This window comes from Pygoscelis adeliae, unplaced genomic scaffold (assembly GCF_000699105.1).
Source record: "Pygoscelis adeliae isolate BGI_AS28 unplaced genomic scaffold, ASM69910v1 Scaffold306, whole genome shotgun sequence".
Classification (NCBI taxonomy): domain Eukaryota; kingdom Metazoa; phylum Chordata; class Aves; order Sphenisciformes; family Spheniscidae; genus Pygoscelis; species Pygoscelis adeliae.
This window is the reverse complement of record NW_008825072.1, coordinates 533,506-560,703: the sequence shown is the minus strand read 5'-3', so window position 1 is coordinate 560,703 and position 27,198 is coordinate 533,506. Positions and strand designations below refer to the sequence as shown.

At 42.9% G+C, this 27,198-nt stretch overlaps 2 protein-coding genes across 2 annotated transcripts in view; one reads left to right on the top strand and one right to left on the bottom strand.

Annotated features, from left to right (window-relative positions):
* SLC5A9 (solute carrier family 5 (sodium/sugar cotransporter), member 9) overlaps window positions 1-7,232 on the top strand; it is a 23,578-nt gene extending 16,346 nt beyond the window's left edge. Inside the window, exons 13-14 of the mRNA XM_009326601.1 lie at window positions 4,946-5,093; window positions 7,042-7,232. Of these exons, the coding sequence (XP_009324876.1) occupies window positions 4,946-5,093; window positions 7,042-7,232 (339 nt within the window). The remainder of the gene's footprint in view (window positions 1-4,945; window positions 5,094-7,041) is intronic.
* Window positions 7,233-21,988: 14,756 nt separating this feature from the next.
* SPATA6 (spermatogenesis associated 6) overlaps window positions 21,989-27,198 on the bottom strand; it is a 37,368-nt gene continuing 32,158 nt past the window's right edge. The window contains exons 12-13 of the mRNA XM_009326600.1: window positions 26,090-26,178; window positions 21,989-22,262 (exon numbers count right to left, since the gene is read on the bottom strand). Coding sequence (XP_009324875.1) covers window positions 22,082-22,262; window positions 26,090-26,178 — 270 coding nt within the window. The 3' untranslated portion in view covers window positions 21,989-22,081. The remainder of the gene's footprint in view (window positions 22,263-26,089; window positions 26,179-27,198) is intronic.

Here is a 27,198-nt window from a genome sequence, read left to right as displayed (position 1 = left end):
GAAAGAGAGGTTATGATCATAAGAGGTTCCTTAGAGGAGATTTTCAGTAGAAATAGGTGAGTTCATAGGTGCTGGACTTAAGGGACCTTATTTGACATATTCCTCAAAGAGCCAATGCTCAGAAAAGGTGGACTCAGACTGGAAGTGGTCCAGGGAGGAAAGCCAATGGGATGGTCAGGGAGGATAGGATTTTGTCTGAAAGAGCTGTCTGCAGTTATCCCAGAAGAACAAAGGACAAGGGGTGGTGGCTGGCCCCCCAGGTACATCTGGAGAGCCAGGGAGGAAGGAGAGCTTGCTAAAGGGCAGTGCTGGCCATGAACAAACAAAGGGTGGGCTTTTGGGGGGAAGTTTTCTAAAGAAGGATGTTCAGGATAACATTTTGGTAGGCTATGGACCCCGCATAGTGCTAAGCTCAGTGCTTGACCTCTGTATAAGAGATTCTGTTGAAGAAAATTAATAGGAATTAATGATATTGCTTGTGGCAGTGAGAGGCTGGAAACAGAGACCCAGATCAATCATCTGATGATAGTGATGACCATCCATGTCCCATGTGCCCCCTAACCCTCAGTATCTTCCCACCACAAGGAAAATGAGATGGGCTGCCAGGCAATTTGTGCCAGTAAGTGGTAGCTAATTCTCTCTTCCCATAGCTTGGTAGGAATGGAAGAGTCTGCCCCCGTTTGGTTTAGTCTGATTTCCATTCAGTTTCTACTATTTATCCCCAGTTTCAACAGGAAAGGTCTGGCCTTGTTCCTCAGACAACAACTGAAGTGAAGGTGTGGGTTTTAAGCTGAGGTAGGTACCAACTTTGCTGGGATGCTGCTTGTCTGGCATGAATCTGAGTGGGCAGCATTAAAACCAACATTTTTAATTTTCCCTCAGTCAGACTCACACCAATTTTTGCCCTAGACATGAGCGCAGGTGTAGGTTTGGACCATCACTCCTGGTGGCATTGTTTCTCACGGTGTCCTGCAAGCAGGGCTTGTCTCCTCATCTTAAGTTAGTCGGTGGCTGTGCTGAGATGGCTCAAGGACAGAAGGGTTTTGGGAAGGAAGGTCAGGAGGTAGAAATCAGGATGGATGCATCAGGCTCTAACCCTCTGGGTAGAAAATAGCACCTGAACTTTGTGTTTGGCTGTTAGCAACCTCAGGTTGCTGGGTTTTGGCATGCAAGCAGGCAAACTTGTGGTGAAAGCCTGTATGTCCCCATGCTAGTGGCTGAGAGGGAGAGGCTGGTAACGGGTGTCCTGGCTGAAGATATGACCAAGACTCTCCCATTCCTACCAAGCACCAAGCTCTGGTGCTTCCCAGTCCCATCCGTTGGTCAATTCACTTTATGAGCCTCAGATATTTCCCCCATAAAAATCGCATGGGGCTAGTTCTGCTAGTCCTTATCTGTGCAGCGCTTTGAGAAGCAATGATGAAAGACACCGTGTAAGAGCGAGGAATTATGCTATTTAGTTTGTCAAGCAAAAGGAAAAGAAAAACAATCCACCAAAAGCTAAAGGAGATAGCTAAGGAAATATCGTGATAGATCATACTTCAGCAGATGTAAATCGGCATAGCTCCATTGCCTTCAAAGATCAGGAGCAGCTGTTGAGCACAGTTATGCCACTTTACACCAGCTGAGGATCTACACTGGACAACTTTAAATATTGAATCTCAATGCTTTTCAGATAGTAAATGGGCAAAAGGAGAAAAGAGATTTGTAGCTGATGTTACAGTGGTACAGCTAATGTGCCTGGCTTTAAATGAATTACAACCCAAGAACTGCAAGCTGTAGCATTTTCTCCTGCTGTTTTGGACACTCTCCCATCCCTGTGGTGATTGATGCTATGCTGGAAAACAAGTATGCAAGGAATTTGTTTGGTATGCTCCAGAGTTCATATGTCTTCATTGTAGGTAGTCCATATTGTGTCACACTGTCCTTGAAAACCCTGCAAAAGAGCTTACAATTAAATTTGAGACTGTGAAGCTGAAACACAACTGTCAGGTGCCAGATGGCATTTTGGAACAGAAGGATTTATTCTAGTTTACAAACAACAAAAGAAAAACTTTCTGAGTTCTTGCAGACTCCATTGTCCAAGGAGAATGTGAGGGTGAAAAGGGAGAGGAACAGCCCACAAAGCACGAGTGCTACATGGTCAGGTCACCTCCCAGGGGTCAGGGCTCACCCAGACAGGCTGATAGATTGGCAGTTCCACTTGATGTGCTCTGGAGTCGGAGATGGTTTCCCTCTGTCCTGAGGTCTGGCTTCAGTGGCTCCTTTAGGTGCATGGCCTAAGAAGAGCGCCAAGCCCACTTTGGCTGGCCTGAACCCACACCATGCACTCCTGAGGTGCTGCAACTGAAGCTTCCACGGCATCATTTAGTGCCACTCACAGCAAAGCGCGCTCAGCTCCTGTGGGAACCAGGCACTCACAGAGATGCAAACTAAGGGGGGACACAGGGCTCCCCAAGCAGTGCCCACACAGGGCTGCCCGGGACCTGCCAAGTGGCTACCCCCCGCTCCCCTACCCTTGGGCATGGCAGCCTCAGGCAGCATTTTCAAGGTCCAAGTCAATTCTGCTAACGCAGCTCCCCCTGCCAGCAGTTCTACTTATTTATGTATTTGCTTGCTTTCTCCAGGCATGCAAAACACGTGCCGTCATTTGCCTCCCCCATCCCCACCCCTTCGTGAATCTGTGCCAGGGAAGCATAGCCAGCCCCATGGTGGCCTCCATGGCCACACAATGCTGCCAGTCTGCCCCAGGACGTGTCCTTCTGGCGATGGCAAAGAGGAGAAAGGGGCACCTCAAGGAATTCAGCCAGCCAAAACCCACCGCAGGGGAGCTTGAAGCTGGAGCATGGGTGTGATGCTTCACCGAGGAGCCTGCTAGGGTGGTGGTTTGCTTTATTTGGCCATGGTCAAAGCACCAGCTCCTGGGTGGGTCAGTGGGATGATATGCGATGAGGTTACCTGTGTGTCTATGCTGTTTTCAATTGGGAATCGCTCCCATCTGGCAGAGTCTGAGCCCCAGGTAAACTCCAGCCCTTGCAGATTTTGCTGCAATATGAGGAGACAGTCATTCAGTGACACATGGGAAGAGGAGAGAAAAGAAAAAAAGTTTTGGAAATCCTTTAGTACCCTGAAACTTTGCTATATTCCAGTGACATTTCCTAAGTGATTAAAAAAAAAAAGAATCCTTGAGAAAGATGAGGATCATCAAATCAAAGCAATTTAGCACATCGTGACAAGAAAGATTAGCCCTGCCCAATGCTCATCTTGGTTGAAAATGATTTAAATAAAGCTATAAATCTTCTGGAAATTATGCAACATTTTGTGTCAGCTGGAAACTCCTGCCTAGATTTGTGTGTATAAAATTCAAAAATTAAACTCACGTTACTTTGTAAGTAAGTGACCCATTTGAGATGTTCATTTCCATATGGGCAGAGCAGGGAGGCAGCCGCTCGTCAGGCAAATATGTGACTTTGCCTGACCTGTTGTCACCACTGCAGCTTTGCTGCCCCGGTCCCATCCTGCAGCTCCTCTGCAGGGCAGCCAAGGGGCTGGAGCGGGAGGACAGCCCATGGACCTGGGCAGCTGCATTTGAGTGGGATTGATGAGCATGGTCCTTGCTGCCTGGCTTGGCCAGAGCACACAGAAGTTAGGAAGTGCCGATGCCATCAAGCTGCTTGGTGTGCCATGGTGTGAAGTTTGCAAGATTAATGCCTCCTGTGCATTCCTTGTGTCCCGGGGAGAAGACTTTCAGACTTGCCCTAGGATAAGAATTTTAGACCTCCTGCTTTTGTAAAGCAGAGCAGATTGCAGCCACAGCAGCCTGTCCAGGACTGATCATCTTTCATGGCTTTCGATGGTTCTTTCACTGAAAGACTGCAGAGAGAAATAATGTCTTGTATTGGCCCGAGAGAGAAAACTGGAATTAAAAAACAAAGAAAAAAAAGCCAAACCAACAAACAAACAAAAAAGAGAAAAGGCGTTTGGACAAGCAAGTCTTACAGTGTGTACCCAGAGCTAATTTTTTTTCTACTTGTAACTACACCTGTTGGTCTAATGTATGGTATAACCCTCCCTGCAAATTGTGACTTGATATTCCCGTCATGGCTCTGTCTGCCCACATAGTTACACTTCTTGAACACATACTTGCAGTCGCAGAGCAGAGACACGATACTGCTACTTTTCCCACGAAGAGCCCTGAGATAAGCTCATTTGGAAGTGCAGGTTGCTGCTTTGATGTGAGTTTGTCCCAGCTGTGGGCTTTAATGTTCACATTGGGTTTTCTTTTCCTATAAAATGACAACTGAGACGAGACAGAAGATCCTCCAGTCCCTCCCCATGTCCCAGAGAAGGAGCTGCTCAGTGTTCCCATGGCCATATGTCTGTGTTGTGCCCCTGTGGCCATATAGTGCATGCCAGCACCCAACTGATCCTTCTCTGCTGAGGGTACAATTGCTGTCTGTGATTGACTGTATGCAGAGAGGGTCAGCTTGGCTCCTTTTTTTTCTTTTTTTCTTTTTTTTTTTTTTAATTGACTTTATTACCCTTCCCTGTTGGAGGGCTGCCATTCTGGACACAGATCATCATTACTTCATGTCAATCAAGTAAGCCTAGCAATTAGGAAGCTGCTTCTTCAATGTCTACTAAAAGGTTACTCCTGGTAGAAACAGGGATGGAACAGGTTAATTTAAAAAATACAAGGAAAGAAACTAGATTAATTCACACTTTTTCTCAGCTTTTCAGCTCCAACTGGATGGTACCAGCCTTCTTTTCCAGGGTGGGGGCACCTGTGCAGAAGGGAGGTGAGAGAAAGTGGGGGAACAACCATCGCCCCAGAACAGGTCTCTCAGTACCATCTTGGATCTGACCCCTCAAAGAGGGAGATGACTGGCATGCCAGTTTGGGACTGACAGGCAATAATTGGTTTGTCCTCTGTCCCACTTTGCAGCTCGCTTGCCTGACGTGGTGGACAAGACACAGAAAAGCACCTGCCATTGGCCTGAAAAATTACAAGAGTGAAGCAGCACAGATCAATCCAGCAAACGGAGAGAGCGACTTCGTTGAAAATGCAGATTTGGGCGATAAGGAGGAGGCAGGTAGGGTAGCTGGCTGTGAACAAGCACGTTCATGTGGTGAGTGCACAGCCAAGATCTCATGCAAGTCCTTCTAAAGCTCATGAGAGGCCTTCACTGGAGTTGGGCTTGTATTTACGGGTATACCAGTTATGAGGATGTGACAAATGAAAGTGTTACAGTTCTTGGTCCTCCCAACATATCTTCGCTAGATAGACCTCCATGTCGCAAGCCTCCGACTGGCTCAGAAGAGCTGCCTTTCCTGAAAAACAAAAACTCACCATTCAGTAAAATGTTTTTCCTCCTCCTCCTCCCTAGAACAAGTTGTTTACTCAGGCAAACTACCAGTCACAGTGTTATTTTAGCCCTTCAGGCCTGGACTCTTAATGGTGTGCTGGACTCCTTAGATGGCAGTCAACGGCCACTTATGAACATCCCCTGGGAGGATGGAGGTCTGTGCTGCTGGGACACTGTTCCTCACCTCATTGACACTGGGGCTTTGTGCCATGACACTACATCTATTCGTCTGTCTCACCAAGATGCTCTTAGGAGCTCCATAGCACTACTGCATGCATAACGAAAGCAGCAGCTACTGCTAGCGCTGTGAAAGTCGCTGCAGGATCTGTAATTTCAACTTTCAGCGCATAAAAGTGGCATCCCTTCCTGTCCTCATCATTGCTAGGAGATAAAACCCTTGTGTATGTGCTAGAGATGCCTCCTTCTTACTCCTGTGTAAGCTCTGCTGGCCAAACTCACTCAGTGATGCTGTAACATACTGTATCAAAATAGTATCATGGTCTGAAGGGACCATGAGACACCGAGAGCAGATGTGTGCACTTTGTGGATGTCCTAGGATAAATCCACAAGCCTCAGTTTTCTCATTTACATTATGCCAATAGTATCTTTCATCTTCCCTTAGGATATAAGCCATCATTAAAACTCAGACCCAAATTGCTTAAATAGCTGTGTGTCCTACCAAGGGTATTTAATAAGAAGGAAGGCAAAGAGTCAAATGAACTTAAAGAGTTGTCAGGAGACAGAACAATAGCAGGAGATGTTAAATAGGCAAGTTCTTTTCTGAGTGGACAGAGGTTTGTTCTGCAAATCCATTACAAAATGCAGCTTTCTGGTTTTGAGCTTAACCTTCCAAGGTTATAGAGCAGAAAAACTCAGAAAAAAGGCACATACACAAGATTTCTTCACTCCTTCCTTTTGAGTGTCAGTCCAAAGGACACTGGTACCAATTACAGCCAAGCTAAACAGAAGTGAGCAACTAAAGAAATATTTTTTTTTGTCCCAATAGAGTAAGTTTGGGTTTAAGTTGAATGCAGCCATTCAGCATTATTTATTATTTCTTATCAATTCCTAGTTCACTTAACTAGCTCATTTTTTTATAAACAAATGTCTTGGTATTTTGGTAATTAGTAATGATGGGCAAGGAAATGCGAAACACAGCAGTTGACAGTTTAATGAGGTTTTTTTTTTCAGGTAACACCTTTTTCAAGGCCTTATGACATTCTGCATTTCAAAAAAAGGTTATATTTGGAAAGAACAACCAGTGAAATATACACGGCACAGGGCTGACAATTAAAACACATACTTCACCTGGCATGTCACGTGTAATAAATAAGCCAGGAGATCTCTAATCATCATGCTGTCAGGAATTTGTGAAAGTGGATGGAAGCAGGGTCGGGGAGGAGGGGGAAGAGGTCTGTTAATTAACTAATGAACAATTGGTGTTGCAATCAACCAACAGCCTGTTGTAATCAGGCTGTGCTGTACATGGTCAAGGCAGAGCTTTCCCCTTCCCCTTCCCCTTCCCCTCTCCCACCATCATCTTGCATCTCCCATCCAAGGTGCATCTCAAGCCCCGCTCCAGATTGCTCAATGCACCTCCAAACTGGTGGAAGGAGGGAGGGAAAAGTCCCAGCTAGATGATAACACCCATTGTTTGGTCCATCTCTTGCCACAGCCAAGCCTCCTTGCTGGAAAATGCTGTACTTGTGGTTCTGTGGTCTGTCCACCGGCCCCACGCCCACCCTGTCCCAGGAGGAGAGAGCTGCCCTGGAGCAGAGACTCACCAGCATCGAGGAAAAGCCCCTGTGGAAGACTGTTTGCAATGTTAATGCTATTCTGAGTCTTAGAGAGTTCTTCATCTGCTGATTTACGGTAACAAGGTGGCGTCAGGGAGCATGTGGCTTTGGTTTCTCTCCGGGGTCCTCATCTTCATGTCTAAGCCTGAGGCATCAGGTGATAAAGACTCTGGTGATGGTCCCCGGAGGCGCCGGCACGCCTTGGCACAGCCCTTCCCCAGAGGCACTGCTTGCTGGAAATGACTGCGGGGGCTCGGTTTCTCCATAAGATAAGGTGTGACCAAGACTCAAAACTGGTCACATCCAGGGTGCAGGGGACGTGTGGGACAGCATGTGGGTGAAGTCAGGAGACCTGGGGTCAATTTTAAAGGTGCAGAGCTAAGCCTAGCAAGGAGTGAAGCCTTTGGAAAGTCCGGTTGTGGCATGGCTGGGTCCTCGCTCCCCTCATGCACCAGCTTAGGGCTGACTTTGCACTGCTGCTTTTAGTGGAAGGACTTCTGATTTACACTGGTGTGGGGGAAGAGACTTAAGCACTACCTGCAGTTTTTTTATATGGCCAAAATTCAGATGGGGTTAGTGTGGGACCACTGGATTAGCTCAGCAGCGACAACCCTGGCTCCCGTTGGCATCGGTAGTGGGCACAGGGGCTTCCCTGCCCTCCCTGAGCCCCACCACCCTGCCCACTCTGCCCTGTGACAGTGGGTCTTGCAGCAGCCTGACCGTGCTTACTCATTGGGCCAATCCTGCCCCTTAACAGCATTACCAGCAATAAAGGTGCCTTAGTAACTAAGCCAATTTTGACTTTGGGTTATTGTGGTTATATATCCTGCACTGACGCACAAAGGTCTCCCTGGGACCACGGTGACCTGGCTGTGGTAGGGAAAAGAAATATTCCTCCTTGGGCCAGGTCCAAGGCTGGACTTTGCCCTCCTTGGACAAGTCCAGGCCCCTCTGACCCACCTTGGTATCATCATGATATGTGGCATGACCATAACCTTTTAAACCACCTTCAGAGGAAGAGGTGGTAGTACTCACTATTAGTATCTTTGGTGGTTAGGATGCTCACCTGGAGAAGGCCTACAGAGATGTGACCCCTCCACTCCAGCATCCGAGGGGTATGTCCAAGCCACCAGGCATGGGCTGTGTGGGGAGACAAGGGCATGCGGTGAAGCACAATTGCATAAAGATGAAGAAAATGAGTCATGATCCAGCAAGGAGAGAAGAAACAAGGTTCTGGGCCCACCCGGCACAGGGAGCCCAGGTCACGGTTTCCCCCCGGCTCATCCTTAGTTTGGATGGAGAAGACTGAATCAGACGTGCAGGATGGGGTCTGCGCTCATGCAGGTCAATACAAGCATTTGCTTTTTCTAAGAGGAAAAAGTAGATTTTCTTTAAATAAGGGAGATCTCAGTCCCGTCAGTCGCCCATCCATCCCCGCGGGAAGAGGCATATGATGCAGAGCTTGCCTTGCCTTTCCACTATTCAATTTCGAGCAGGTGGTGCCCAGATCAGAGGGTGCCTCAAAACATTTAGAGGAAATCAAGTTACCAGCTGTGATTAATAGCTGGTAAATGTGTAATAATAACAGACACATTTCTAATGCATTTAGAAATACCAGGGCTCTCACCTCCTCGCCTAGAGCAGCGAGGTGCTGAGTGCTCCTGAGCCACAGAGCCCCTCAGCAGCACTTAGCTCAATGGCTTTATTGGCTTTTTTGGACCACACATCCGCTAAAGCCATGGGGAAAGCAATGCGGAGCAGGATGAGGAATGCTGGGGCAGTTTTTTAAATGTTTGAGATTATTCTTTTCCCCTAAGAAAATTTCAGTTTTGCAGAGAATAGAAGTGAAATTTACTAAGCCTTTTTTTTTTTTTTTTTTAATGACACAAATCGTTTTAATCTTTGGCTATATGATGCTGACCTCTTCCCCTCCCCATCTCACCCCATGGACCCTGGAAGACGAGGTTTCCTTTAAAATGATGATGTCTATGTCAGTTAAACAAAGTAATGTGCTTTGAGAGATGTGACTGCATCCCTGCGCTTGGCCCACAGAAGGAATGGAGACATCCGCACTGCCAGATGTAGCCAGCTGTGCACCCCACAGGAGAAATACATTTCATTGGTAAATTTGTTTGACTTACTACTCTGCTTTGAACCACTAAAGCAAAATCAAAGAGAAAAAAAATCATTGGGGAGGGGGAGTCTGAAATGTTTTATTGCAATAAACCAAAGTCATCTCAAAACATCTTGACCTTTCCTTGTATTTTCTAGGAAAACACCATATTTACCTGAAACAAATGAAAACCAAACCAAAAAGAGATTATATTGTTCCTCCTGGCTGAAGATTGGGCGTTGGGGGAGTTTCCTTTTCATATTATTCCTCATTTCAGTCCCTCTGCTCCTTCCTTCTCATCTCCTACACCCATTCCCTCTGCCTACATCCATGTGCAGCTCTTCCCCTCTGCATCTCCCAGCCCCTCCTTCCCAGCCTTGATAATTTCCAGTTTATGCTACGTCTCCCCATGGGTCGCACTTGAACACACGGGGTCCCTCCAGCCCCAGCTCCCACCCGCCTCCCTGCAGCAAGCAGGACCCTCCTCGCCCCGGCAGCTCCCCATCAGCCTCACCCCTGCACGCCAAGGAACTGTGGGGACAGGGATAAGGACTAGGACAGGGACAGGATGGAATGGGATGGGGTGGGATGGGATGATTCTCGGCTCCCTGCTGCTGCAGGGATGATGCTGTGGCAGAGAGCACTGCTGTGAGCGTGCAGGTGTTTGCACCATCTCAGATACGGTCTGGGGGTTTTAAGAGGGAAACCCTAACAGAGGCTTTGCCAGTGGAGTGATTATAAGCCCAAAATAAAATGCTCTTTTCCTAACAGGGATGATCAAGGCCAAAAAACCAAGGCCCATGACAGCAACGTGCAGCACCTGTGAAGAGCTTTATCTCCTAACGCATTGTGCATCCAGTGAAGCTTTCTAAAGCTGTGTCAGTTGAAGACATAGAAGTGCTTAAATGCCTGTGGCAGGCTCTGGAGGAACCTTTTTAGAGATACATGAGGTGGGACGAGCGCAGACCCTGACTGAAGGCATATGTCAAACACCAGGTGCTGCAGCTGCTGCAGCCCAAGCTGCTCTGCGCCAGAAGCAGCTTCTCCACCAGCATTGCTCTGCCCACACCATGAGGGCAGAGCTCCCAAGGAACAACCATTATCTGCGAATCCAGCCAGCCATAGCCCCAAAAGCAAGGAATGAGCAAATTCACGGGGTCCGGAAAAGGTTTTAGCAGTGACATGGAGAAATGCACATGCGAAGTCAGAGCCCAAGAGAACCTGGGCTTCAGCGATGACAGGGTCATCCAAGGGGGGATGCGGCGGGCTGCAGTGCGGCCTCAGCGTTGGGCTGCTTGCAAGCCTTTCCCGGGGAGTAGCTTGTCATCGCCCCAGGAGTGCTATACAGCCTTACTCCTCACAGTGCGTGATGAATTGCAATACCCTAACAAGAACACATCGCTTTCAGAGCTGTAACCAATATACAAGTCCATTGGCAGCAGATGTTATTAATGATGCCAATACATATTTTCTTATTAATCTTCCATACTAGGCTTGTGTCTATCTGCAAATGATTATCATTCATTTTCCTGACAAATCTATCAAGATCATTTATTACTGTTTGGCAAAGGATCTTCTTTTAAACAAAGATTAATAACATTGCATTTTATCCGGCTGGCTGAGCCAAAGGAAATGAAATTAACAATGAACCCTACAAACATGTCATCACTTTAATTTACTGGAAAATATTTTAAAATGTTATTTAAAAGAATATACGCTATGGTGGGCACAGTTTATTACAAAGAAAAGAAATGAAACTGCATGCATTTTAGCAGGGTGGAGAGTAAGTTAGCAAACAGGGCACCATGTTTTCTCTGGTTCCTCGTGCTCATTTTCTGGGACAAGGAGGGAACAGCGCACGCAGCCTTTTCGGTGTGGGCAGGTGCCCGTCTGCGCAGGTGAATCGTAGCTGGAAGTCACTGTTTCTGGGTTAAAGTGGATCCTACCCAGGGTGACAAGCTTTCATCCCTGCAGGGAGTATTGGCCTCCCTGCATTCCTATAGAGGGAAACTTCACCAGGGTAAAGCTCGTGGAGATCTGAGGGAAAGGGGGGGACACAGGGGCTGACAGAGTCCCAGCACCTTTCTGCACTTTTGGTCCCTGTGAGGAAAAGAAACAAACTCAGCAAATTTACATGGGTTAGTTTTCTTTCTTCAGCACTCTCTTCTTACTTTCCCTTCCCTTCATTTGAGTAAAATAATAATAAACAATAAATATACACCAAAGAACACATCAGAACCCCCTCCTACTTCTACTGCGCATAGTAATGCAAAAACTTAACACCAACTTTGTGTCGTGGTTTAACCCCAGCCGGCAACTAAGCAGCCGAAACCAGGACACTTTGCCTTTGCATTGCTTTGTTCATACCCATCAACTTATCTTTTGAGCCCCGCTTTGGTGCAGGTATCCACTGCCATGTCTCCGCAGGACGTTCTGCACGTGCTGGCTCTGGGCTGTGGCATCTCTGGCAATGGGAATCCCACCACTCCTCTCCCCAGCCTTGTTCCCCCCCACCCCAGTACTGCAGCTCACTTATCCGTTTCTCAGTGTCCAGTGCTTCCAACACTAGCAAATTATTCCTCTTCCTTGCTGGTGGGGAGAAGAAAAGGTTGCTTAAAACAATTTTGAATTACGTAGTCAAGAAGCATTTCTCCTACAGATAATAAAGTCAACTTCTTACCTTCAGTGGATTCATCTTATCTTACCCAGATACCAGGTTAGGAGCAACATTTTAAACCCCAGACAAAAGAAAATAACTCTGTTAACCTCAAGCTGTAGCAGTTTCAAAATGCTGACATATCAGCAAGAGGATTTCCAACTGTGCATTTTTGTATCTCTGCGGAGCAGCAAAAGCACACTCCCGAAATTGGCTGGTATTTAACCATACATTTTATAGCTACATAACAAAGTCTTCTGGATTTTTTTTAATTAAAAAGTAATCAATGTAGCATAGGTCTTCAAAAATTTATAGCAAGTAAGAAAAGCCTGAACATACCCCAAAGCAGGGTTTGGCTTGTCTGCAGATTAAAAGGTAATGAGTTAATAAGAGAAGCAAGTTGGCCCTCTGTTTAAGCTGGAGATGTATCTCCAGTTACTTTGGGGACATTTTGTAGTTTCGAAAGTGGCAAGAGCTCAGGCTGCACACGTCCAGGCCGTGCATACTTAAGTAGGACCAGACTCCGAGCTTCTAAAAGATCTAATCTTCTACTTTGACCTAGCATGTACTGGTAGGATTTGGGATCTTTCTTTGACTGAGCAATAACCACAGTGCATATGGCAGAACATCCCTGCCTCTTTCTTTATCAAACTGCCGGCTTAGCCATGTTCCTTTTAGCACAATGGTCAATCCTGGCATAAAGACTGCAAGCTAAGAAGAAACCAGTTTCTGGCTAAGGTGTTCTAAAAGCTGAATACTTGTTGCATTAGAAAAAAAAGGACCTGCACCTTATTTCTAGTATGACTGCATCTCGCTCCAGCTTTCAACTGCTGGATTTCATCAAGTGTCTTCTGTTACATTAAGCAGTTGTCTGTTATGAACTTACACCACGTAAATAAAAATCATAGGTAGTGCATGCAGAGAATGGGAGCTTTATAATCATAGAAAGTCAAAAAAGGGGATAAAGCCAAAAGGAAGTGGCAAAGGACAAAATGTAGCACATGCAAAAAACAAATTCAAGCCTCTCGTCTCACAGTCCTGTATATATATTTAATGGGGTACATTTATTTTCCCAATTTCAGACTAATGCCAGCATAATGTGGGAGGTGTCATCCAACCCCAGTGAGTCTCCAAAGCCAGGTATGAGCAGTTTTTAGTTTGTTTGCCTTGAGCAGTAAAAGCGATGTACAGGGTATTGTGAAGGCGACACAGGGAGCAATAAATGAAAGTGATTTTTTTAGCATAGGTGAAATGTTGGTGTCACAACAATTTGAGATTTTTGTACAACCTCCTCTGGAGCACGTGAACATGAGTGAAGAAGCCAATTGCTGAGCTGCCGCCCCAACACATTGTAGCTGCAATAGCGATGAAGGCACCCTTCCAGGCTGCGAAAGATTGCAAGGAAACGTCACTGCCTGTTTTTCAGAGAAGTGAAAGACGACGACTTCCTCATCACCCAAACATAACCTTCTCCCCAGTGGAGATGGCAAATCCACTGGGACACCTTGTTGGAGAACTGCTCAAGGAGGAGTCTTTATTGGTGTTGCCCATCATTGCCCCAAATTCCACTGCACACAATGCTGCCTTTTCCCAAGTGTACCCTGACCCTCAGTCACACATTTTCTCCATCTTTCTGTGACTCAGTAAGTCTTGAAACTCCTACAGGAGAGATGGAGAACGCTTCTGCCCTAGAACAGCCCCTCAACCCAAGAACTGGGCACTCTTCAGTCTGCTATAGGTTTCAAGTCCTTCAAGGGGAGCAGGGAAGTCTGTGGACATCTAATGGCTCTTTAATTCCTGACCTGAGATCCCATATAATACCTCCATGCATTCCCTCCCCTTGTCTCAAACGCAATTTCCAACACCTCTGTGTATCCATCTCCATCACAGTTCATGGGGGGGATGCTATTTAAGCACGTGCCATCTGATCAAAGGCTGGCATCAAGGTATCAGTGTGCCATTCAAGCACAGCCCAAGATTTCATAAACAAAACCTGAAATCCCATGCAATGCAATATTATAGATAAGCTGTCCAAGCAAGACCAGATGGCACCACCATGCCAAGGACAACAAACAGAGACACAAAGTTGTCAGAGTACGAACCGAAGTCAGCCTGAGCTGCTGAGTTCATGCCATTTCTGTTCACGATTCCCAGGAATGAGAAACAAGCTGTCCCAAAAGACACTGCAGAAATGCTCCTGGAGAGGGCACTTCAACAACGCTCTGTGAGGCACAGGGTGTCCCCCTCAGGAGCCCCAGTGCCACACAAGGGGGAGTGTGCGTAACAGTACACACATGTATGCAAAACATACGAGCAGCTGCACTTGCAACACTCAGTTACTGCTCTGTGGTGTGGTTTCTTTACTAGAGTACTATCAGGTTGGGTTGACAGGACACTAAATTCAGTACTGGGATGGAGAGCATCGGGGACGATTCCTCTGCCCACTTCCTGGTTTAGACTAATAAAGCAGGCTTTGCTTCTGAGTGTGTCTGTGTGGAAGGACCAGGGTAACCATTTTAAGAAATCCATAATTTTTGCTGCATTTGTTCAAAACAGGAATGCTGCTCAAAACATTCAGCTGTGACTCACTCTTGTAGCTTCCACAAAAGAAGCATTCAATTTAATATGGGAGACTCATAACCAGCTCACGCAGTGCAATAGTTCACATCAGTTTGAAGAAAAAAAATTCTGCTGGAAGCACAGGCAAGTAGCAGTGTCAATTTTTCATTAACCTACAGCCACTGTCTCTGTAGACTTACAGCTATAAGTAAGATTACTGTTATAATTTCTTCTGGTCCCTAAGGGGAGGGAAAAAAAAACCCCTTCTCAAAACTTTTAAGGTCATTAAAACAACCCACCTTTAAATTGGAGGTAGTTTCAGTTTACTTTCATATTTCAAAATCAAATCTTAGCTTCATCCACACATCAAAGCAGAAATGTCAGTTGCTTTATTTCTACACCTTCCATGAAAGAAGTTCCAGCTCATACACGAGCTGAATGCCAAGTAAATAGATTTTCCTGGGGAACAAAGGCAGCTTTTTTTTTGTTTGTTTTAAACATATGTAAATAGAGTCCCAGGAGCTGAGCTGCCTGTCACTCCAACCAGGTTTACACTCGTGTCACTCCAGCTGGTTATTTCTGACCAACCTTAGGTCAGAACTGCAGAAGTTTCCCTCCCCACTCCTCCACACACTCATATCAAGCAGCCACTAAAGCCCTTTCCCTCCAGCCTCATACCTCAGCAAAGGGGAAACAGTTCAGTATGTATTCCTTTTTTGCTAGTTTCTTACTCCTTCTTTTCCTTTTCTTGTTTTTAAGCTCTAGTTACAGAATCACAGAAATAGTTTGGTCCTCTGTCACAGTCACCGAGATGGTTCTGAAAAGCTTTCGGCAGATAAGATCAGTATCTGACAATATATGGCTACTATCAATAAACAGCAGTATATTAAAGACGGATGATACCTATTGGTTCATGGTCAAGATTGTGGGGGGCAGGAAAGAAACAGGAATGCACTGGTAGGAAAAATTACCCTTTTTTTTTTTTTTAAACAGGGGGACATCATCAGTCTTGGGATTTCTCTGTTCAGTACCAGCCATTTAAACAGTGGAGAGTTATTTTCCACAAAGCCAGAAGACAACAAAGAGGAGCACAATCCCTTCACATGCCCATCTTCTATTACTCACTTTTCTTGTTTTTAAATTTAAAATAGCAGATCAATGCAAAATTAAAAGCACGTAATGCTTGTCATTTCCAAATGGCTTGGGTTATATCTCAATCTTCAGCACCTCTTTTGGGTGTCATACCCCGGGCAGCACTGAGGGATGCATCACTTTATAGGCTATGCATAAGCCACAATTAAGGAAAATCCTGAAGTACAGGAGAAACCACAATTTTGATTGGCCAAGTTACCATAACTTACTGATAATTCCAATCACTCGAGTATTATTCAGTGTTTTCTTCTCCCTGCTTTTTCTTCTTTTGACAAGTTTACAAAGAAAAGAATGGAGCAGAGCTTAGCTGCATTACATCCAATATGCTGCCTACACAAACGCCAGAGAAGCTAAATGAACCCCAGAACATATGGCACTCTGCTGACAGAGCTCAGAAACTGGTTCTGCATGAGCAACAAGGAACATCTTGAAACGCACAAGACATATGTGTTTTAGGAAGAAGATTGAAGTGTTTCATAATAAAACAGGACAAAGTGAAATACAAGTGCTGTATAAAATCTTAATTAAAAACTGGTTTTACCCCTCAACGTGAATATACAATATGTTTCCCAGATGGATTTCATATTTAAGTATTATCCAAACCAAAAACGTAAATGAGACAAATAAAGCCTTCAAAAATGGCACAGAGGCTAAAATGTATGTAAACACTAGATGATTGTGGTGAAAACAAGGCAGGCAGGGAAAGCAACCTCTTAGCAAATGTTTACTACTGGAGTACTGAATGAAACAGTTCATACAACTATAGTCTTAATAACAACACAATTAGCTAAACATTCAAAAATTCAAGTCAGTGTAACAATACAAATACAAGCATTAGAATTCACCACTGTTCAGTGACATAAATGGTGCTTTTGTTACTTGTAAGTTTCACAGGTTATTTTATACATTGATAATTCATGGTATACAGATGCATAATTCATGGCATGCCATGCATCAAACCACTCTCAAAGTCTACCCCTGCTTTCAGCCTCCCACCCCCACTTTGTGTGAAGCTCTGTTCATTCAATGGCATAGGCGCTACAGGGTTATGCAAATGCCTGACCACAGAACAAAATTTTTGTGCTGTATCCTCAGGATCAGTAAATTCTTATGAACCAAGAGGGATGTTGTTTTGCAACAGCAAACTCCTTTCCCTGAAGAGGTGAGAAGGCGGCTCAGATCACCACTTCTCAGACTGCAGAGAGTTCTCTGCTAGGTCAGAAGCAATCACCCAGAATTGAATGGAAATACACATGAAGAAAAAGCACAGTCTCCACACTGATCAAGCAAAGAGAAAGATTACACTTCCTTCATGCTGCCATCCAAACAAATTATCACTGCACTTCAGAGAATTTCTCACTGAAGACAAACAGGGATCAAACTGCATGTCTTTGGCAAGCCAACATTGTTAACAGAAGCAGCTACAGCCTCATCTTTTAAGGGCTTTGGTTGATGATGTTTTGAATTCCATGGAGAAAGCAGTAGAAACCAATGCAATCAATGGGGCTTGTGCTTAATAGTTCACTGCGTAATAGAAACAGGAATATTAGGTGTTCTTGATCACTTCCCACAACAGTGGTTTATTTGTTAAAACTGAAAGGAACTGGGCAAAGACTGGTTCTTTGCTGCTACCAGAGACCATCACCTAAACCAGACATAATTTCTGTCAGTGAGGTAGCTCATTAAGATCATCTACAGAAGAGCTGTTCTCTCTTAGCTTCAGTTTTTTTCACTGGAACAAAGAAGCTAAGTTGCATTGATTCAAAAGTTTCCCCAAATTCCTTGACTACTAAACAAATCTCTTGAGATACTCTCAGCATCCTGATAATGATCATTCCGCAACCACTGAAGTAATTAACATCATGATAGGCCTTCCTATGACCCAGAGATTCCACATTACAAGATTTATACAGTTTAAGGACCACTGCTAAAAGGCTACGAATTTTCTTGCATAGTTTAGTGCTTTAGAAAACACTTTCAAGCTTAAAAATTAGGAAGAGCAGAATTCTATAATAAGCTATTCCTTGCACATGGACTGAAAAGGCAGAGATTCCTTCCAACTTACTTTCTCTGACAAACCTATGGCATGCCACACAAACTTTGCCACTGTCAAGTTGCACACACCATTGCACCCCTTGCTCCTGAGAAGAGGATGAGAACAAATGATGTGACAGATGTTAATAGTGCTGATTAGTACACATAGCAGAAAGCACTAAGACATCAGGATGATGAAAAAATAATTTGTATTTAAAAAAAAAAATTACGAGAGCAATCAGTATGAGTATGATGAACCCGGATCATTCAGGAGACAGAAGCTGAGTAGGATACCCACTGTAAAGATTAGCTCCTAAAAGCACATGTAGTAAAGCAGTTGGTTATCTTTTTCAGCTGTCTCCTAGATTTAATAGGTTTCTATCTTGATAAGATTAAGAGTTGCTTAATAATTGTCTGATTAAAACATAATAAACCTAGGAAAATTAAAATAAAGCCTTTTTAGTAACCTGGAGACAAGATGGGACTTTTCAGCCAGGTTTCCACAAAATAATTTCTGTAACATTGACCTCAGGATCCCAAAGCACCTCACAGTCATTTAATTAAGCGTCAACAGAGCACAAACTCCCCATTTTACAGCTGAGGCAACAATGAGAGGGAGTTTGGAACAGACTATTTAATACTAAGCAGAGCTAAATGTTCTGTTATTTTACCCAAAAAATAGATTCCCAATGCCTATAGGTAGTTTTCTTTCTCCCCTCACCATTTTGGCAGCCTCCTAATTAATAGTGAAGTTCAAACGTGATGCACAATCTAAAGAACAGCCCTCATCGTCTTCCAAGCTGCTCGGATTTGGGGTATAAAAAACTGCTGCCCATCTATCTTACAAAGTTGCTCCTACCTGTTCCCATTACTCTAGCCATCCCTATGCCTCTTGTCCCCAGTGGACCAATTTAAGCTTCCCTTCTTCTAGTTGAAAACTTAGATAAGGCAAAACATTAAAGAGTTTGACATTTTTGCCTTTAATCCACAACAGGCCAATGACGGAGTGATTTCCAAAGCAACTACTACTCGGCAAAGGATTTGCATTTCTACTGAATGCAGGCAGGTAGTTTGTCTAAAGCCACCTCAAGATCCTAAACTCTACCAAGTTATTTGTAGGAAAGAGGGAAGGGAGCAAGTAGGAAGCAGACTCTGACTTACTAAAATGAAAGTGATTAAAATATTGCACTGATTGCATACTGCAAGGAACACTGGATGCTGAATAGCATTTGGTGAGAATACTCATGGGTTATAATAACTTGGGGAGGGCAATAGAAAGAGACAGACTGTACAGAAAAACACTAATTTGCTCTTAATCTAGCCCATTATTTCTAGATTTGAGTAGGCAGCTTTCCTTTAAGAGGTAAAATGGTGGGGGTGGAATTATGCCATCCCACTGTCACTAACAGACCACTTTGTGGATGGCAAAAGATAAGGAATGAGCATTGAAAATGCTATTTAAAGCTCCACTCAGGAACCTAGAAATTTGCATTTGATAGAAGGGATTTATATTGTATTAGAAGGCAAGGTGCACTAAACAATTACAGTTTATTACTATGTTGGTTCACTGCCTGAACCTATACTTATCACATACTGCAGTAGGAAAGGAGCAGCAGTGCTCAGTGCACTTGAGCTGTATGCATATTAATAGGAGGGTTAGCTGAGCAAACAGTGAAGGGACCAAAAGCTTCCAAAAACAAAGTGGCTTGCAGATTTTATGGACAGATCGGAGTAATTTGGGTCTTAAGTCACATTTCATAGAAAAGTTTTCCATTAACCAAAACGGATTTCCAGCACAGTGCTTGGAAGACAACACTCTCTGCTGTATCATAGCATATAAGCTGTGGAATGACTGACCCAAGAGAGAAACACATATCCTGCAGCAGCTGATTCAGAAAGACATTATACACACCATCTCCTCTCGCAGCTGGAGCAGGGCCAAAGACACTCATAGTCTATCTGCTTCATTTGTTGTTATGCTGCATACGAAGGCTACGGAGAGAATATTAATACCGGTCAAAATTCAATATATCACACTTTTTTTTTTTTCTCCCAACCACTTTTCACCTTTGATGAAAAACTGAAGGTTGCCACGTTACCATATGCTTCCTTTTTTTAGCTAGGGGAATAAAACAGATACACCCCAGCTACTCCTCTGGACCCCTCAAAAACACTACCCTGTTTTTTCACAGCAGCCTCCAACCTTCCTCATCCCCTCCTTGTGTCTTGAATTCATAGCTACTTATGTCCTCACTCATCCATACCAAAAAAAAATCAAAGCCTCAGCATTCAGGCCTTCTTCCACATTGAACAAACAGGAACTAAAATCTGCTGGATTGCTGGGGAGGGAAAAAAAAAAATCGAACAGTACTTCCATGTCACTGAACCAGATTAGGCCAAAGGGGAGCAGCCAATCTTCAGAAGACTGTAACTTTTACTAAGCTATGACAGTGGGGAGGGAAAACACAGAGAATATTGAATGAGAACTGTGGGATACCATGAGAAGAACAGCAAATCTTATGGCTCAAACACACACAGGAAACCGCAGCAACCTTCCGATTTCAGCAGATTCATTTTAAACCAAAAGCTTGGAAAGTATCTCTCAGAATGTGCCCTGCCTATTTAGGACCCATTTGAATATACCTACTTTCCTGAGCAGCAAGGAGAAAGAAACTATTCCTTTATGGACTAATATGGGGTCACAGGAATAGGCTAATGAATGAATACCAGGTACGGGTAGCACAATACTCCATGGCCACCATGCCTTCAGTGGCACAGCTTGGGTAAGTTTTATTTTTCACTTCTGCAAAAAAAGCGTACTACTACTTCATAGCATGACTCGACACTTACCCATAGCATAAGACTGTGCAACTAATGCCCTTTGAAAGCACTAATGTGCTAAATGGCATCAGGGACAGGAAGTTATCAGTGTTAATCCACTTCAACTGGTTTAACAGTTACAGGGAATAGAAATGTCTATAGGCAAGACACTTCCTCTGAGAGTCCCCTTTCCTGAAACAGAAGCACACAGTCTTTCAACGTGCTTTCCCACTAGCATAATTGCTCACCAACTGCTTTCTCAAATCAATTATGTTGTCTCAGCATTAAAGGATGGAAGGCAGAGTAGACCAACTTTTTGTTTATCTAGGCATGCTGGCAGGTTACAGTCATATGTTCTGCCATCTGTACTGCTAGCTTTATCCTTTATCCAATCATAACAGGTAAAATGGCATTGGTGTAACTGAATCTGTTCGTTCAGTCAGGGAAGGAGCCAGAACAGGCATTTGTTTTTTCCCCCCGTTTCTGAAAGGAAGCAGGAGATGGACACTCTTGCCCTTTTAAAACATTCCACTTTTCAATAGATGGGCAATTTGCCCCCGTCTGCTAATGTGGGATCTGTTCAATGCAAGGCTGAAAAGGTTCCATCCCCGGGGAAAGCACTGAACTGCTGATGAACATTTGGTGGCCTTTAGCAAAAATGATGCGATTTCTGCCAACAGGATCCCAGCAGACTGGGAAGGACAGGCTCCAAATTAGGTGGCATTGTGATGCAGGAACTTCAGAAGGCCTGTATGGGGTATATGAGGAGCTTGCTGACTAGCTCCAGTCTTTCCCCCTCCACACTGCTTTCTTATTCATATTTTTTAAAATTACAAGTATATTGGCAAATGTCATGGCTGCATTCAAGAGAACCTGGAAACTTCCAAATGCACAGGGTGTGTGAAGGCGACTTTCTTCTGATACAAAGGCTGCTGGGCTGGTTTCTTTTAAAATTTGACAGTATTAGAAAATTTGTGACTAAAAGTCCTTGAAACCACTTTGAAAGCATGTCTATAGGTCAGTATCAGAGTTTCTGCCCGTCTCAAATATAAACAATCCAAAGGCAATTTTCTAGAAAACAATTCCATTTGTCCCAGATAGGATGCTTTTAAATCAACACTCACATTCACCTTCCTCTTTAGACCCCCTCTCTGAACACTAGGACATATTGCTTCTTCAACCAATTCTGTTTATGTTACTAAATAGCTTTAATTATTTAATAAGAATTGGTTGCAGCTGAAACCTGAGTTGATGTCAGACAGGAACGTCCAGCAGACCTGTTAGTCTTCAAATGACTATCTTTTCATAGTCTCAAAGGAGCAACACCATCTTGATTAACTGTGGAGGGGCTTAGTTGCTGTTGGGTTTTGGGGTGGGTTTTTTTTGGGGGGGGGTGTGTTAGCATGGCATGCGGGGGGTTCTTAATAGTTTTCCTTTTGGCAACCCAGACCAAAACCCCATTTCTCCAAAACCCTGCCCAACCGGAATTACACCTTAAAAATAGAGTACAAATATTTGTTACATAAAAATAGGTTCCATTACAAATATGAACACTGTGTACTGTGCATTTCCAGGTGAATTGCTATCAGGAATGCGTTTTTTGGTCCGAAACAGTGCCAGAAGCTTTTTGGTACATGTTTCTGTATATTTTCTCAAGACTCTCTTCAAAGATCGCTCTGTGAGGCTTCCCTTTGTATACAGCTGCACGAGTAGACCAATATTCACCATTATCCAAGTGAACAGTAGTGTTCTGCTGCATTGGTGAACTGTCAACAGAAAGGCAATGAGAAATAATGATCAAATCAAGATAAGGAAGAGGAATCGGAAGCACAAAACCAGCAGAAATCCAAATGTAGATCTTGCTAATCATGGATTACCTTTCACAAATTGATAAAACTGCACTGCAGCTACTTCTAAGAAATGGGAGCCCCACGTTATTCATTCACACACAGTGTCCCCCACTTATCTGAGTGCACTTGATAATACCTCCCAAACAGAAAGAGAATTAATTTTCAAAGAGCATGCAGTAATTTTGCTGTATTTTGATAGGCAGTGTGACTAGGCACTAAGTCTATGCAAAAGCAGCACAGTAGGATTTTTGTGTCCTTTGAAGGTCAAAATGTAACCACAAGCAGCCATTTCAATATGAAGACAATCTATCAGAGGTACATTAAATTACTGTGGTTGCAGCTGTAAAGTGCTCTATCGGAAGCATCTTGGATTAAGTATTCTACCAAACATATTATGATATAGTGGCAATCGAGTGTTCTCTCCCCACCCCATCTTCTGTGTCACTGTTTTAATACTAAACACAAATACCGTCTCATATTTCAGTTGCTTTGAGAAATTATTTCCTAGATCTGTGAAGTGAAATTTATTCTCCAAAAATCATTATGAAACACTGACAAATCTGAAGTATGTATATCTAAACTTCATGACTATTTGCCTTCTCTTGGAACTTTCAAAACAAAGGCTTGTGTCATATAATGAAATGAGCCATTTTCCTGTAACAAAGCATGAAACAAGTAGCTCAAAAATCATAAGCAAAAAATGACTACTGAGGTGGCATTTTTCACACCTGCTCAGAGATTTAGGCACTTCAGACACGTAAAAACTAGGACTGCGTAATCTTCAGCCTTTTGTGAATGTTCTCAGTCTGGGAAATGAAACTGGAAATGTGAAGCTTACAGTGACCATCTTCACTTAGGAAATGGATTACATTTCACAAGGAAGCTTTACATTTTCTTATATACATATCATTTATTAATTTACTATGGTCAAACCAGTACTTAAAACTTTGTTCTCAAGTTAATATCAGTAAAAACCTGAGAGAAAATTGAAAGAAACCTTGTGTCAAAGGGCTCACGAATATACTTCTAGCTAGCTGTATCAAAACACAAGATTTTCACTTTAAGAAAGGAAAATGGTGAGGGAAGAAGAGGAAGATGTAGGATCCATTTTCTAAATTCACATTTCTGAGTTTCCACTGTCCCATGGAAAACAAGGAATAGTTTTTGCTTTTAGATTTCTTACATTCAAATATTATGCTGATGCCAATCTATACCACATGAAACAACAACAAGATGATCTATATGTGGCTCCAATATTAAAAAGGGAGGAAGGCCACTTTTGCACTTTTTCAGAAAAGCTCCAACATTTAAAAGACAGTCAACAGCATGAAGAAAATTTAAACCTGTTTATCGTCCTGGAGAGGGCAAACTGCTTCACAGTTTGGACACAAAGAAACAAACCTACCAAACAGCAAAATCAATAGAGAAGTTATACAGGCCTGTGTTAAATGTAGACAAGTCAATAGCCTGGGGACCCATCAACAACTGAAGCTTTACCTCCTCCTTTCTGCAGTTCATGTTACCTCACTCCTTGATGGAGAATTCTCAGGCCAACAAATAAGCACAGCACTAGAAGCAGCACTTGTAACTCTACAATAAACAGCTCTGACACTCTTTTCCTTGGAATCCACTTCCTGCAGTCAGCTTTGTGCTTGCCTTTTCTGGTACTAAAAGCTTAATCTACATAGAGACACTCAAAATCCAACCACTTTAACTGCAGTAAAGGAAAGACTCAAAAAACAATAGTAACTTTCACAAGTTTCTTATTCTGGTACTGACAAAGACTTAAAAAAAAAAAAAAAGAAAAAACCATAAGCTTCATTTTCCCTTCTTTTTTTTGGGGGGTGATATGTGTGCGTGTATGTATTTCTATTAGCCAGTCCTTGCATATGAGGTACTTAGCACTGGTGTGGACAAAGATACAGCCAAACTAGGGAAGAGTCCCTCTCCTGTCTCAACTGGAAACCAGCTGACAACCTGAGCTAAGCAATCTGGGAATTACACTCACAAATCATATTAACAGCAGGATTTCTGCACGCAACTCCCTGCTCTGAAATACCTGTCATATGCTTTTGTTCCTTCATACATCTCCTTTAAGAGTCCCAGAAGTTCTTTTCTGAGTGAATCATATACTAAATATTTCACAAAACACGAACCTTTTCCTTACTCCCAGTGGTTTTCAATCATCTACTTTACTGCCAACATTTGGTCAACAGTACCATGTCCTTCTATGAACTCTGTCTCTGTCCTTATATCCTGTTTATGAGCACTGTGGCAAACACTCAGCAATCAGACTGTCCTCAAGTCCTTTTATGTCTCGCCCTTCAGTGAATGGGACTAGTGCTGCCGGCCTCTAAACCCAAGGAGCAGTCCTTTCCCAACTTGAGTGCCACATTTCATATCGTATCACTTCTTGATTCTGTAGTATTAGGATTTGTTTCTTCTTTTTTCATGGTCTGCAGTTTCAGCATCAATCTCAAAGTCCCAAAGCTGCCTCAAAACAAAAACTTGCACTTTCTCTCTCACAAACACATCCTACACAACTTAATTGCAGCAGCTGTTAGGAGAAAGGATAAAGGAGCAAAAAGGCTACACGCAGAATACAGGAGTGAGCACAGGTATAAATACTAACAACTTTAGTAGCAACTTCACATACATGTGAAAATCTAAGACTAACTAGATCCTTTGCGCAGAGGTGACTACAAATTATAGGAGTTTTAAAAAAAGCCAACAAATCATAAATGAACTTTTTAGAGCTTACTAATTGCAAGTAGTTCACTATGATACCCATATTGAATTACCCTCCTTTCAGTGGTATACAGTGGTGATTCAGGAAGCATGTTACAAAATATTGCTTCACATTTAATTATCAAAATAAAACCTTTTTTTCCCTAATGTCAAGACCTCTCAAATTTAGCACCAGAGTTCTAGGACTTCTCTCTTAATATAGAGAAAAACAGAAAAGTCATACAACCCAAAAAATGTTTTACATTACTTAGTATCTTTCCTCCAACAAATACCCAAAACGTTCTACGAAATACTGTGTGCATACATAGAGAACATCAATATTGATAACTTCTACTACAGAGGTTGTCAAAATCAATTAAATTGGTGTCTTTTAAGTAAAATATCCGAATGAAACCCTAGTCATATATGTGAGAAGTACACAGAATAATTAACCTACATAAACCAGGTTTTCAGGATCTCAGATTTTCAAGATGTCTTCTGAGATATGGCATGCTGAATCACTAAACCATAATATTGTATTTGCTGTGTTTATTAAGATGCTTCTCTTTTCCAAATATGTGTTTTGGGGAAAAAAAAACCCAACAACAAAACAGCCCAAAACCATATTGCTAAACAAACTTCAATTTATTTTTGCACTCCCATAGTTTTAAGAAAAAATAATGAGTTAGTTATTTTTAAAGTGACATTTTCTCTCTGGTTGATAAAATTCAAAAACTACTGCCCAAGGATCATTTTTATGACCAAGTCCAGTTCCAAAAATCAGTGTTTTATGAAGACTATACTGACACAGTGCCAAACAGCATGAAAGGCATAATGATAGTTAACTGTATTTTGCTTTTAGGTGAAAAAGCTTGGTAGGACTAGCTCCTACAGAAGCCTTTTCCCAGTGCAATATACTACATAACTCAAAATAGGAAGAGAAATTTTTAGCTACATTTAAAGGGCAATATCATGAGTATGACTGTTCTGTCTTGGTCAGAGGAAAAACTCCATACCTGCTCTGCAGTTCACTCATGGATAAGGGTGCTTCATGCGAAGATTCTCTTGTCTTAGTCAAGTCTCCTTTTGATGTGTTACTCTCATCCTAAAAAAACAGAAATCAAATTCTCATTACATTGGTTTCTGATTACAATGATCTCATTGCAAAAATACTTTCTTTCTGTTTAGTAGGAGACTATTAAATTGCTTACATTTCTTGGGGGAGAAAGGGACAAAGTGTAATGAGCCAAATGCCATTTATGAACACTTTTAATTAAGTTCAGTACAACTCAGCTAATAATTTTCAGCTAATACACTGGAAAGAATTTCTAGACAGTGTAGATCTAAAGAACTATGCAGACAGCACAAGCTTCAATAATCCCCAACAAACATGTTGGTTAAATGCTATGAAACCTGCTGCTCGCTGACTTACTTTTGTTTCTTACAGAAGAGGAGAAAAAGAACCTAAAACTTATTATTTGTTTTTATAATGAGCTATCATTATCCATTTAATGCATTTTACCAGACAGAAGTATTCTACACATCGGAATACCTTGATTCCATATACAGGGCGGAGAACATGCTTACCCAACTTTAAAAAATATCTACGATACACTTAATGACCCTTCAGTGGTATTCTTAGGAGTTGCTAGAAAGCAATCTTACCTTCCAAATGCTATCTAGACATTAATTAACCCATACTTGCCCTCTTAAGTAAGTAAGAAACAAAACACCTCATGTGAAGGGAGCCAGTTGCTCAACTGAGACAGGATGGTAGAAATTCCACCACACACAACCACGTTCACTCTACTCTGAAGACCAAAGACACTACTTAAGAGGTGATATTAAGTGACACTTTTAGCAGAAGCCAATTTCTATAAGGATTAGTAAACAAAATAATCTTTCATGCTGTAGAAGAAAAAACTGGAAAAAAAGCCTGTGCAGTAAAAATAATCATGCTTGCTGGTAACACAAAACTGGGAGAAACGACAATAAATATAGTAGTAGATGGCAATAAGATGCAGAGCAAGCTGAACGGCAGGCATATGGGTGAGAAAAAACCTAACACAATTTATTGTGGTGAAATACAAGGTAATAAGTGTGTTTGTAAACAGGAAAACGCTCT